This window comes from Montipora capricornis, chromosome 13, assembly GCF_036669925.1.
Source record: "Montipora capricornis isolate CH-2021 chromosome 13, ASM3666992v2, whole genome shotgun sequence".
NCBI classification, from domain to species: Eukaryota; Metazoa; Cnidaria; class Anthozoa; order Scleractinia; family Acroporidae; genus Montipora; species Montipora capricornis.
This window is the reverse complement of record NC_090895.1, coordinates 5,993,042-6,005,541: the sequence shown is the minus strand read 5'-3', so window position 1 is coordinate 6,005,541 and position 12,500 is coordinate 5,993,042. Positions and strand designations below refer to the sequence as shown.

Sequence of the window (12,500 nt, the reverse complement as noted above, 5' to 3'; positions counted from 1 at the left end):
AAACCTGAAGAAAAAAGGGAAGTGATTTTTGAGCCACAAAGACGGACTTAGATCCTTGTTGATAGCAGTTGATGGCAAAACGGTTGACACTTCGGTTACATCGTACATTGAATTTCTCATGAATTCATTCCTTAAAAAATGTCTCTTCATTGTGGATGCTGTGTTGGCATTTTGACTGCTCTGCTTTGCTTTCTTGAGGAGATTGAATCACTATTTGTGCGCTGAGTATTTAAAACTTTGCGTGCAACAGTGGTCACCATATTGTCTGCACCTGTCCAAACTTGAAATGTTCAGGTTGAATTTTTCAAGTTTCGATTAAAAAATCTGATGCATCCACATCCGTGACAGTGCTCCCTTTCCACTGAAAGGGACAAAGTCACCGTTAAGACCGTGCCGACCTGGCCCGGGCTGCTCGAAGCATGGTTAGTGCTAACCAGCGTTAAATATGATGGAAACTTATAGGCTTTGATACCTCTTAACCAACGGTTAGCGCTAATCAGGCTTCGAGAAACCGGCTCCTGGACGCTAGTTTACTGATGGTATTGTAAAGTCTCTACCTCAACCCGAAATCAAATTTTGCGCATAGAGTTTATCAACTTGAAACTGATCTGTTTCAATCCTCTCGGGTTTTCATTTGATTTTAAGTCACTAACTGAAAAGATGTTTTGTTTTATACTTTTATTAATCCTACTTGATTATATAAAGGACGGTTCATTTGACTTGATTTGCGTTAATTGTTAATTTCAATTTACAGTGTCCCCAATTGGTGCTCCAGCGCTAGAACGACTAGACACTTAAATAAAGTTCCTTTCCTTTCCTTTCATACGAATACTTCACAGTTCTGTGAAAAGGTGAGAGTCATTTTGAACTGTTCAGATCGATACAAGTTCTTATTATATATAACTTTTGCTGAAGACGCGGTCAATGGAGAAAAAATAAAAATTATGTGTGAGAAAATTAAAACTCGCTAGGGATATGGCTTCAGATGAAGATTCTGAATGATGTAAAATCAATCGATCAGTGACAAAGTGCTAGGCAGCCGAAATACTACACGGACAGCTCGGTTGTTTTAATGAACAGATTCAATACCATAGCTTGTCATGTTAACAAAAAATATCTTTTTGTTCACCTTTTAATGAAGGCTTGTTTCCGAGGCAGATAACAACGATGTATTTTTTGAGTCCATTTTTGCGTCAAATGACAAAACTTCGCTGGCAGACGCCGCAGCATCACGTTGGGAGACAGAAAATTTCTGACGCCCTATTGGTTGGGGGGCAAACATGGCATAAATTACAGTGAATATACATGTGTATGGGAATTTTGTCAGCTTTGAACCATTATAAATCCTTTAATGTCTGATGATTGTGGATAGCGAAAACACCTCTCAAAGAGCACTTGTATTGAGATTATTTCCTTGAGGTGTGACGATCACAATCAAACTATAACGACTGTAAACGAATTTGTAATTTTCATATAAACCTTTGTAAACAAAATAATTATTATGCAAAGTGAAAATTTCCGCGAAATTTGAAGCGACATGAGATTTCAAATATCCAATTCTCAGACGTTGTGCCTTGTGCAATGATATAATTTTCTGTTGAGTGAATGATACTAATAAAAACAGGGTTCGTGCGCGTCGTGAAAATCCTTGAAAGTCTCTGCTCTTTATTCCTGGTCCTTGAAAGTCCTTGAATTTTTTTCTGACCCGCATTTTTAATCTCATACAGTCACTGTAATTTAGGCCACCTTTGCGCCCCTACCAAGATGTTCTCAGAAACCATGAAAAGGTCTATTCACATAGAAACGTCAAATAAAATCAAGTCCTATTGGTGTTGAAGACGTGGAATTAAGGGGATCAAATTCTCCGAATTCACTAGGAAGAATTGGAATCCCTCGTCATGTGTTTCCCATCTTAAATTGAAGGAAAATAGAGTCTGAGGTCCTCGACACATCCCGGGCTGTGTTGCATAAAGTCTGGTTGAGTCCGAATATTTAATTTTGCAATTGTCGAAGTTCACTTTGAAGTATTTAAATACTTTTTAACCTTTGAATTGTAAAGGAATAAAAACTAAATAAAAGTAAATAGCAGCTCACAAAGAATATTGTGTCAATTCGACATCTTTGCTCCGTGACCTGTCAAAATTCTGGCATGCACTGTTAAACAGCGTGAGCTTCAGTGCGAATTTTCCTTGCATTTTCAAATGCATGGAAGGGATCAGACAAAGCAATATTTATTTGATATGAAACGTATTGCAAATTATTGGTTGAATTTGATACGAATACAGGTTCCCACGTGTTGTTCTCACGAAACAACTGCCGCATTTATGCCGCAGAGTCAACATTTTTATCACAGTCAGTTTGTTCAAAGAATGTGAAAGTGATATACATAATGTGTATATCATTCTCATATTCGCTCAATTGAGTGGTTGGTTGGCCGCATCGTAGATGTGCCTTAATGTGACTGTGCGATGAATTTGTGAGCTATGCTGTTATTTGACTCTGTTGCTGCGTGATGCAGCTAAAGACTCACATTTTACCCTTGCTTTTGCAAGCCATGAATTTATGGCATCTTGTGTAACTCATCCACCCTGATGACTCGTTAGCGTGTGGATTTTCACTCTTTTGCTTCCATACTTCTGATTTTTGGGTGTCAGGGTGGCTTAGTGGTTATCTATCGAGCCTCCTACCACTACTAGCCAGGGTTCAATTCTGGCCCCGGCTTGCATGTGGGCTGACTTTCAGTCGATCTCAACCTGACTCGAGGGTTTTTCTCCGGGTACTCCGGTTTTCCTCCCTCATCAAAATCGACTCACAGCTAGTTAACATCTAGCTGTGGTGCTGTGCTCCGACATCAAACATGGACTGTATAGCGCGCCTTTGTATGCCTTCAGCCCGATATCGTGAGCTGCGCCCTTCGCAATTCAGTCTTCGACTGCAAGTAAGGGTGATAAGCGCAGCCGATATTTATATTTATTTATTTATTTTGCTTTTAACAGGTCTCGGTCTCTTACAGCCAACCTAGGAATGCAGGAAAACACCCTTATCTCATAGAGGTCACGAGGTTCAGGTAGCTAAGTTGTCTTCTGTTATGATAATTTTCTGTTACTACCGAAATCACTAAACTGTTTGCACACCGGAAAAAGGCATCAATCGCATTTAAATTTTAAAGTTGCTCACGTGACCAATTGGAGTGCCCCGATTTGTGACGTGTCATTCTTGATGTGAGCGAGGCCGTGGGAAAGTAAACAAACAGACTGCGGCTTGAGAGAGAAATGTGCACGAAGAACTTTCCACTGCTTGGAAATGATATGAGGTCACTGTTGGTTGAGCGGAAGGGGAGATGTTTCAACAGAGTTCTATCCGGGAAGTTTTAGAGACATAGGATTAAAGTACAAAAATTATGAATTATGGAAGACCTTTTGTCAAATAACTGGAAATTACTTTCATCGTCATACAGCTAAGGGTCAACCGAAAAAGGTGAAAGAATCAAAACTAGATTTGGTGCAACTGCTGATAAAAAGCAGACCTTCGGTAATGTACGTGGCAAAGATGGATACTTCGAGGTAGTGTTAAGACTTGCGCGCTGCCAAAAATAAAATAACAAGACGCCAATAAGGGCGTATCCGTGGAATGCACAAACAGTACAGTTAACACAAATTGTCCAGTTACAGTGAACTTCAACTACAGGGAAACTTCGGAAAATGGCGAGAGATTACCAGAAAGATAAATCTGTAGTTTAAGTTGAAGGGCGGGGGTGCTCGTCGGAAATTTTGAAAAAAAACCCTAAGTAACAGGCGGACCATGCTGTAACTGGATGGATACAAACGGTTTTAAAGTAAATGCAGAACATGTATGTTCCATAGTTTTATTCACCCCTTTGTTGTCGAAACCTAAAATTTGGTGATTTCACGTTGTTGTTTTGTGAAGTACGGTAAAAAAAAATCGTGCCGCACGTGCAGCACGAGTATTTTTCCTTTTTAAACCAATAATATTCTTGCTTGGTCATCATCGTAACATCTTGTCACGCCAATGCTTGATCCATGCGAGGGCGCTGTTCTTGACCTCCCTCAAGTCTTGTTTGGTGTCCTTGTGATTCCCGTGGCCGGCGTCCTTAATTAAAACTCTTTATTGTAACTCGAGTCAGGAGTTCGTATGAGGGCAACATGTTATTCCAGGGAACCCTTAAACTTGGGCAATCATGGATATTCATTTTGTAGTTGCTGTAATGTTAACCGGTGCCTGTTTTAATTATTAGCCGTGGTAGTGTCCGAGCCTATCTGGATCTTCAATTTGAAAAAACCGTTGTTGATCCATTAAGCCCTCTTCGTGATGCCGTGGCAACGGGAAGACTTGGAGCATTCACAGTTGATAGAATTCTGGAAGTTAATCCAAGTGAGTCTTCGGTTGTGTTCTGTTATGACCAACAGTTTTCCCTTTGCTTTTTTGGTTTTCTTTTTTTTTTGTTCTGTAATACGCGGACTGGGCATGGTCAACCGTGCTTTGACCGCTGACCTATCGGCTCAGCTGGTTGAGCATCGGACCACAGTGCCGGAGGTCGCGAGTTCTTATCCTGGCCAGACCAACACTCAGGGTCTTAAAATCACTGAGAGGAAAGTGCTGTCTTTTGTAATAACAACTGGAAATGGTTTGTCCGAGTGCTTGTCTCGGATAAGGACTATAACCCATACGCCCCGTCTCACAACGCTTGCCGCGAACAACGTACATTGTAGGACGTAGAAAAAAAAAAAAAAACCGCGCGCTGTTCGCGAACACTAGGGGATGGATTTATTGGTGTAGTGGTCGATCTCTGCCAGCATGGTAGGCGTTCGAAGGGGGAAAGAAGCGAAAAGGAGAACCAGCACGAGAACGCGGAGGTCGCGCGAGGAAGAAGGAAAGGGAACGCCTGCATGTGGTCGACCTGGCTGGATTAGCTTGAAGGACTTCTGAACGAATGAGACCACTCAAACAAGAATACAGCCAGCAGTCAGGCTCTTTGCCTTGTTCTGGATCTTTCAGTTAGACACTTGGAGGAAAGCGGTATCAGCCTGGGAGCTTAAGTACGCGACTTTTTGGCCCACGGACGGATACCGGAAGTGAACATTTCGCTTATCAGGACAGTAGTCTCCTTCAGAATTTTAAACCAATCGTCTCTAACATAGAAACGTTCCTCAGCAATATAAGTATGACAGTGACTAGACAAGTTAAAAGAGGAACAGGTCACTTCCAGTTGTCGGTCGTAGAGTTCCTCAAAAACGTTGCATTCTTAATTAAGCACCTCACCACTGTGTGCAAGGGACACAATTTTGTTACCATTGGCTTGTTTAGTTAACTCTCTTTTGTTGTGCGTGACTCGAAAACCTTGCGTGCTTAAAGGGGTTACGTCACGTTTTTTAAGGGTGTTTTGGTGAAATCTTTAGGTAAAGGCCCACCTAAAACCGACGGGCTTTTCGACCGTTTGTTTTTGTTATGGAAATTCGCATTACTTATCGGAACGATCTGATTGGATGAATTTCAGGTTTGGCGGGATTTTCCTATCTGAAAATTGTTCTATGGCTCGCAATGATTGTCGGGCCTTTAAGACTCGAAAGTGGTAATGTGGAAATCCTTTACTGATAAAATCATCGTCACATCGCAAGCAAGATGATTCTGAGCAGAGACAACCTTTATCCAGGAGGTTTGCCATAAACTTGTAAAACGTCGGGCCGACTTTTTTCAAGATTACCCAAATGCAATCCGTTTCCATCTTGTCCATTTGTGTCCATCCATGCTTGTCTCTCCTTTTGCTGTATTTCTTTTATCTTCTTCCACAGTTTTTAGTGGTTATTGCAATGTTTCATGCTACGTTTTGGGCATTTTTGGTGTCAAGAAATTACATGTACATCATTTTGCGTGACTTAGCCCCCTTGAGCTCCCTATTGGCTGGTTTGGTTCATGTGTTTGTCAACTTTTTTTAAGTGTGAATCGGTTACATATAGTTTCGATTAATAGTTTTGGTCCCTCCCACTATAATATCATCTCTGAAAACTGAAAGAAGAGAATCCATGTTTATTTTTTTGTCCCTAGTACCAGGAACTTCCGAGCGAAGGCAGTTTACATGGTGCTAGGATCTTCCTAGCTCACAGCTAGGAAGATCCTAGCACTAGGGCCAAGTACAACCTCTTGCATGTAAACTGCATACAGAAAACACATGGAGCTAGGATGATCCGCCTTCTAGGATCTTCCTAGTGCTAGGATCTTCCTTCCTCCATGTAAACAGACCCTTACAAGGAGCCAGTTAGGAATGGTTTATTTGACGACTGCACCAAGGATGTTTTACAGCAACTACAACACGGTTATATTGATTCAGACGAAAAGAGCTTGTACACCGAAAGTTGAATAGAGAGCACCGACAAGATAATCTAACGTTCATTAAATGATTTTATAACATGTTATTAAATTTCGTGGTGTTTATTTTCGCGAAAACTCCCCACACGAACTCTGCAGTGTTTTGAGCAGTTTTGGAGCTGGATAAAAGACGGCTTTGACACAGCTCTTTATTGATCTCCGTGTAATCTTTCAACACTTTCTCTTGGTTTTAGCTGTGGCGCCTTCTGGTTCGTCCACCGGTCCAACAACGGACACTAAAGAAGAACCTGATTCAGGAGAGCTTTCAGGGCTGTCTGATGAAGCTATGTGGGGCATCATAGGTGCTTGCATTGCGGTTGTTGTGATTGTTGCCGTCGTCATCGTTGTGTGCTGTGTTTGCCGAAAGAGGAAGGGCTCTGGAGCCAATAAGGGTAAGTATGACTAATTACTACCACTACCACTACTCCTACTACCACTCCTACTCCCACTACTACTACCACTCCTACTCCCACTACTACTACCACTCCTACTCCCACTACTACTACCACTACCACTACCACTCCCACTCCCACTCCTGCTCCCATTACCACTACCACTACCACTACCACTTCCACTACCACTACCACTTCCACTACCACTACCACTACCACTTCCACTACCACTACCACTTCCACTACCACTACCACCTCCACTACCACTACCACTCCTACTCCCACTACCGCTACCGCTACCACTACCACTACCACTACCACTACCACTACCACTACCACTACTCATCACATGCCCAGCAGTTCATAACCTGAAGTGTCGATCTCTCATTGGTTTATCACTTTGTCACGTGTTATCTAAATTTAGAATACAAGTCCCACCAAATAATAACCACAACGCCTCGATGTGATCGGTCCGCAACCAAGTAACCGCACGAGGGATTCGTCGTGCTAAATAGAAAATCCTGGATTTGGCACGAAACGCACTGCACGCGTGCTTTTTTTTTGCAAAAACTCCAGCAGTTGCCGTGCAAAAAAAAAAAAAAAATAATAATAATATTATTATTATTATTATGAATAACAGTAATAACAAAAAATAGAAAATACCGTAAACTAATGGGCCCAGTTTTTAAAAAGCCAATTAAAACATTATTGTACGATTAAATACCATCCAATGTTTGAGTGTTGCCTGCCACGAAAGCCTTTAATGATCTAATTTTATGCTGAAGGAAAACAAAAAAAAGTCTATCGCAAAATTGAAGGCTTAAGTAAATGGGCCTTAAGGATCTCGTTGAAACATTTTTGAGCGGTAAATGGGCTGCGCGGGAGATCGCGTGATCAAAAACTCTGGCCGCACTAATAATCAGTCTTAAAATAGCTGAGGAGAAGGTGCTGCCTTTGTAATGACATCTGCATATGAATAGACTCTCTAGTCTTCTCGAGTGAGGCCAATAAACCTCAGGACCCGTCTCACAACCCTTCAATCGTGTTTATAACCGCGTGGGACGCTGGAGAACCCACACACTATTCGAATAGAGTAGGTAATGGCGTTCCGCTGTCCTCTTTATATCATGGTTGGCAGGGTAACTTCTCGGAGATATTAGCTAAACCAACCTACTCTAAATCCGAGGGAATAGAAAGATACCGTATGATATAATGGTAAAAGATGGACCTAAGGTTGTGGAGTTCTGACCTATGCTTTCATGGGCACCTCAGCTGTTCTACAAAGATGATGTGGAGTACCTGGAGAAAAGCTCTTGGAGCTGAACAGAGAACCAACCCTAATATGATGCCGATTATGGGAATAAACCCGGGACTAATTGGTGGAAGTCGAGTCGAGTTGTTAAGTCCATTTAATTTGCATTTTGTATGTATATTTTTAGGGAAGTACACCGAAGCGGATGGCTATCGCATGTAAGTATACATTATTGGCTATAAGTACTGTAGTTCATTCAGCTTTTTACTTTCTAAAAAACAGGGTAAAACTCGCAGGTAATCAAAAACTCTTGAAAATCACTTAACTGACGGATATTTCAGTTGAATCGCTCAATCCTGATCAGTTTGAATAGCAGTGATTCGGTGCATAGTCGTCACATGACTGAAGAGTCACGTGGCAAACGTACGGCGTTTTCGTCGACGTCTCATGGAAGGATTTAAAAGTCCCTTATCTTGTATTTTGACAGTGAATTTTTCTTTCTTCAGGAATAAACAGCCTCCGTCGTCTGGTCTAGGAACAGCCAGTCCCGCTTATGTGGAGGCCAGAATGTATGCCCCACCGAATGCTACCAAAAAACAGGTAAATCGCATTTTGTAACTGTTATCTGCAAACAATGAGTAATGGTAATAGGACTTTAATCATACGAGTGATAGCAAAATCGATGTATTTATCACGAGCATGATTACTGGCCGAATTGGCCTTATTCACGATAGCCGCCATATTGGTTTTCAAAGTGTCATGCAAATTAGCCATGTGTTATGTTCAGGGGGGCAAACATTGGAAAAAAGGCAAATTGCGGAAAATCGGCTCGTCGAAATATTGAAATAACATTGCTCAAACTCCATTTTAGTATTTAGAATTAAGTACCTTTTTAATAATTATATATCTTTTGATTGCCTTTGACAGTTTGACTTTCTACTTCGTTAGCTCCTCAGTTTTCGTGAAACAAATCATCTGTTTGGCTAAGGCGTTGGTTATAACCTCTCGAACTTGTGTTGTTTGCCCCCTCAGAAGTGTATGGCTAATTTGCGTTACAATAGCAAATCCAACATGGCGGCCATCGTGAATAAGGTCTATTGGACAACACAAAGTCCCCTTACCAATTAATCATAAAAATTACATTTCCGTGAAAAGAAGAGACAAGTTGTGAAAGAAAGGGAACATATGCATTAAAAGGCTGACAAAGGAGGCGTAAATTGTTTAATGTCGATCAGAAAGAAAGAAAGAAAGCCCCAATTTAGGAGTCTGTACACTGTTTCTATGGTGATTAAAACCATGGTTGTGATTGGTTGATTTAATCTATAACTTAGAATGTGGTTGGCTTATTAAAATGTCCGATAACAACTTGGCAATTGAAGTAGTGGAAAGTAGGAGTTTTTACCCTGCGAGCTGAGTGTCTTTCAATCTTCCTGCATAAGTCGGGAAGAGGAAAGAAGACTGCCAGCCGGCTCGACTTTATTTTGATTTGCCGCTCATCCAAAGAAATGGATAAGTCAGTCCAGTTTCGACTTGTCAAGGCTGTTTTTTCAATTTGTGCGCATGATCAAAAGCGACGTGTTACAATAGCGTGACAATTGAATAAACCGTTATTATTATCATTATCATTAGTAGTAGCAGTAGCAGTAGTAGTAGTAGTAGTAGTAGTAGTAGTAGTAGTAGTAGTAGTAGTAGTAGTAGTAGTAGCAGTAGCAGTAGCAGTAGCAGTAGCAGTAGCAGTAGCAGTAGCAGTAGCAGTAGTAGTAGTAGGTAGTAGTTAGTAGTTAGTAGTTAGTAGTTAGTAGCAGTAGTAGTAGTAGTTTTTGCGGTTACTAGTTTCGCGTGACTGACTCTCGCATACGTTTGAATTGTTAACGCGTGCTCGATACAAAATGTCGAGCCGGCTGGCAGAGTCTTCTTTCCTCTTCCCGACTTATCAAGAGAGATCGAAAGAGACTCCGCTCGCAGGGTAAGGACTTTTTTAAACCAATCACAATCGAGGAAATTGTAATTTTTATGAGTATTAAAAAAAATACAGGCCTACAAATATGTTGTTTATTTAGGCTGTTGAGGCTGTGATTAACCAAAGTTTTTACGGACGACAAGTTCATTGTCCTGTTAGACTACAGTTTTACATTTTTTTAACCTTAATTTATTCTACTCACAAAAACAAAAAGAAAACAAATGAATGAAATAAAAGTGGTTCTTAACTGACTCGAAGCATGATTTTAGTGGCAGTTAAGAACCTCTTTTATTTTATTCATTTGTTTTGTTAGCTGAATTTTGCCTGCATTCAGTGTAATAATTCCCCCTTTACTTGTCTATGCATCCGACTAATAAATTATATACGATTTTTGGTTAGCAAATTTCAATTTAACGTTCTTAGTTTGTCCCACACTTGAATCATGCGCCTTTCGCTCGGGAGACCTCAGTGGCCGTTACCACTCCTTGTGCAGTTGACATTAAATAAATTATCTCATTATATAAACACTGAAACACATGACCTTGAAGCGTGTAACTTGCAGCTCTTTTCCCGGAACAAAGCTGGGGATTTTAAGAAAACCACTTTTATGCCCAAATATGGGCAAAAATAAGATCGATGCTACACGAGCGGGAAAGTGTGCGAGCTACGTTTCATCCAAATAAGGAAATTTAACCCAGCTCTGAACCAGAGTTAAAGGACCCTAGTCACCCACCTAACATTGCGCGCCCACAACAATTCAGTCGCTATACCGAAAATGGCGAATTCTGTGACTGTGAAAGTAATCTGTTTCCGTCGGACATCAATTGGGCTATATAATTCTGTTTTTCATCGAAAAATAAGCTGTGTATTAGAATTTCCTTTTCTATCATTAATGTGTGACTTGCGCTTCGCAACATGTTGTCGAGTCGAAACGGAGATCGTTGTCGAACAACATCTTCTCTTGGAGTAGCAGCGAGGCGTACCGCAATTATTCAATTTTGATTCATCGAAGAACAGAGGGCGTTTAGCGGCTAGAATGATCAGAATCAGTGTATTGTCGTTTCTGGAAAGTGGACAAATAATTTCTTGGACTACCTTGCAAGGAATCGCGAACAGCGAATTCACCGTCGGATCGATGATTCTGGTTCAAATGTTATGCGTGTCTTCCGCTCGAGCTGACAGCACTGAACACAGGCAAACATTTGAATACTGATCGCTATTACAACCTGTAAAAGCTTTTATCTTTTCGTTGTTCATTTAATTTTCTAACCGATGATAAAACTTAGTTTTGTGGAACTAAGCAAGCTTGCGTGTGACATATTTTGATATTGATCTGGAAAGTAGAGGTCAGCTTGTGTTTACTTTACAGGGAGAAGAGTTTTTTGTTGGATAATTCAACACCCGTTTGAGGATTTGGTAAATTTCAAGTGTGAATTGCGATATGCGTGAGCGACAAATGAAACCATCTTTAGTTTACATTTACTGAGACCCAATACTGCGTATCATTATTTACAAAGTACCGCGCAAGCAACGAATTAAACTAACTTAAACTGCCTTGGATGCCTTGTTTTCATTGTCATTTTTTTTTGGTTATCAAATAAATGTAGGTGAGCCGATAAAAATAGCTGGTATTATTTTCTCACGATTATTTTTGGTTTGGTCAAGTCCCAAGTGTAATACAACACTAAAACTCCCGTATGTCAACAGAAACATGGGCGTGGCTTACTAGGGTCCTTTAAACGCTTCAAGGTCACGAGCTTCTGATGAACACCAATGAAATGCCAGGCGAGCTTTCGCACGAGAACATGATATCTTTACACGTACAAAATAACATAATTACGTAAAGTACGATCGTCCGGGTGAGTGTAGTCCTGAGAAGGACTGTTTGAGATGACATTGACGGAGTTCTTATAGTATCTACTGACGTTACACAAGTCACTTGACTTTGAAGATGACTTCCGCTCAGGTTGTCGAAACGTCAGTCAATGTCATCTCAAACAATCCCTCTCAGGACTACACTCACCCGGACGATCGTACTTTACTTAATTAAGATATGACTACCGAGTTTAAACCATTGAGGGAAAATAACATGTTATCTTCACACGTGAAAAGATCACTGTTGCTATGGTTACACAATAAATCGCGCCCTTGTTCTTCGTTAGGATCACAAAAAATATTAAAGTGAAATGGTTTGTTATTTCATTGGTGTTTAGTATATAATAAACAGAACATTACATGGTCGCTTAAAGATACGAAATTCTCTCTTTTCGTGTTGAAACACTTGAGCGCATATTTTTCAACATGGCGCCTTTAATTAAGTTAAAGGAAAAAATTTGCTCCAATAGGGTTTCCGGTAATGTAGAGTGCGCCCACGTTTGACTTGAGTCACACTGAACCCAGCGAACGAGTAACAAAGCATTTTATTTTGTAGGACGACCAGCCACCCCCACTGAACTATAACGAGTTATCTTTTGAGAAGTCGGACAAACAACCTCCGCCTCGATACAACCGG

General features: G+C 40.7%; 1 protein-coding gene across 1 annotated transcript in view; it reads left to right on the top strand.

Moving 5' to 3' along the window:
- The window catches only part of LOC138029760 (uncharacterized), a 27,687-nt gene that overhangs the window by 12,736 nt on the left and 2,451 nt on the right, over window positions 1–12,500 (top strand). The window contains exons 5-10 of the mRNA XM_068877578.1: window positions 2,997–3,067; window positions 4,256–4,392; window positions 6,579–6,776; window positions 8,216–8,246; window positions 8,535–8,628; window positions 12,420–12,500. The exon at window positions 12,420–12,500 is cut by the window's right edge and continues 2,451 nt beyond it. Coding sequence (XP_068733679.1) covers window positions 2,997–3,067; window positions 4,256–4,392; window positions 6,579–6,776; window positions 8,216–8,246; window positions 8,535–8,628; window positions 12,420–12,500 — 612 coding nt within the window. The remainder of the gene's footprint in view (window positions 1–2,996; window positions 3,068–4,255; window positions 4,393–6,578; window positions 6,777–8,215; window positions 8,247–8,534; window positions 8,629–12,419) is intronic.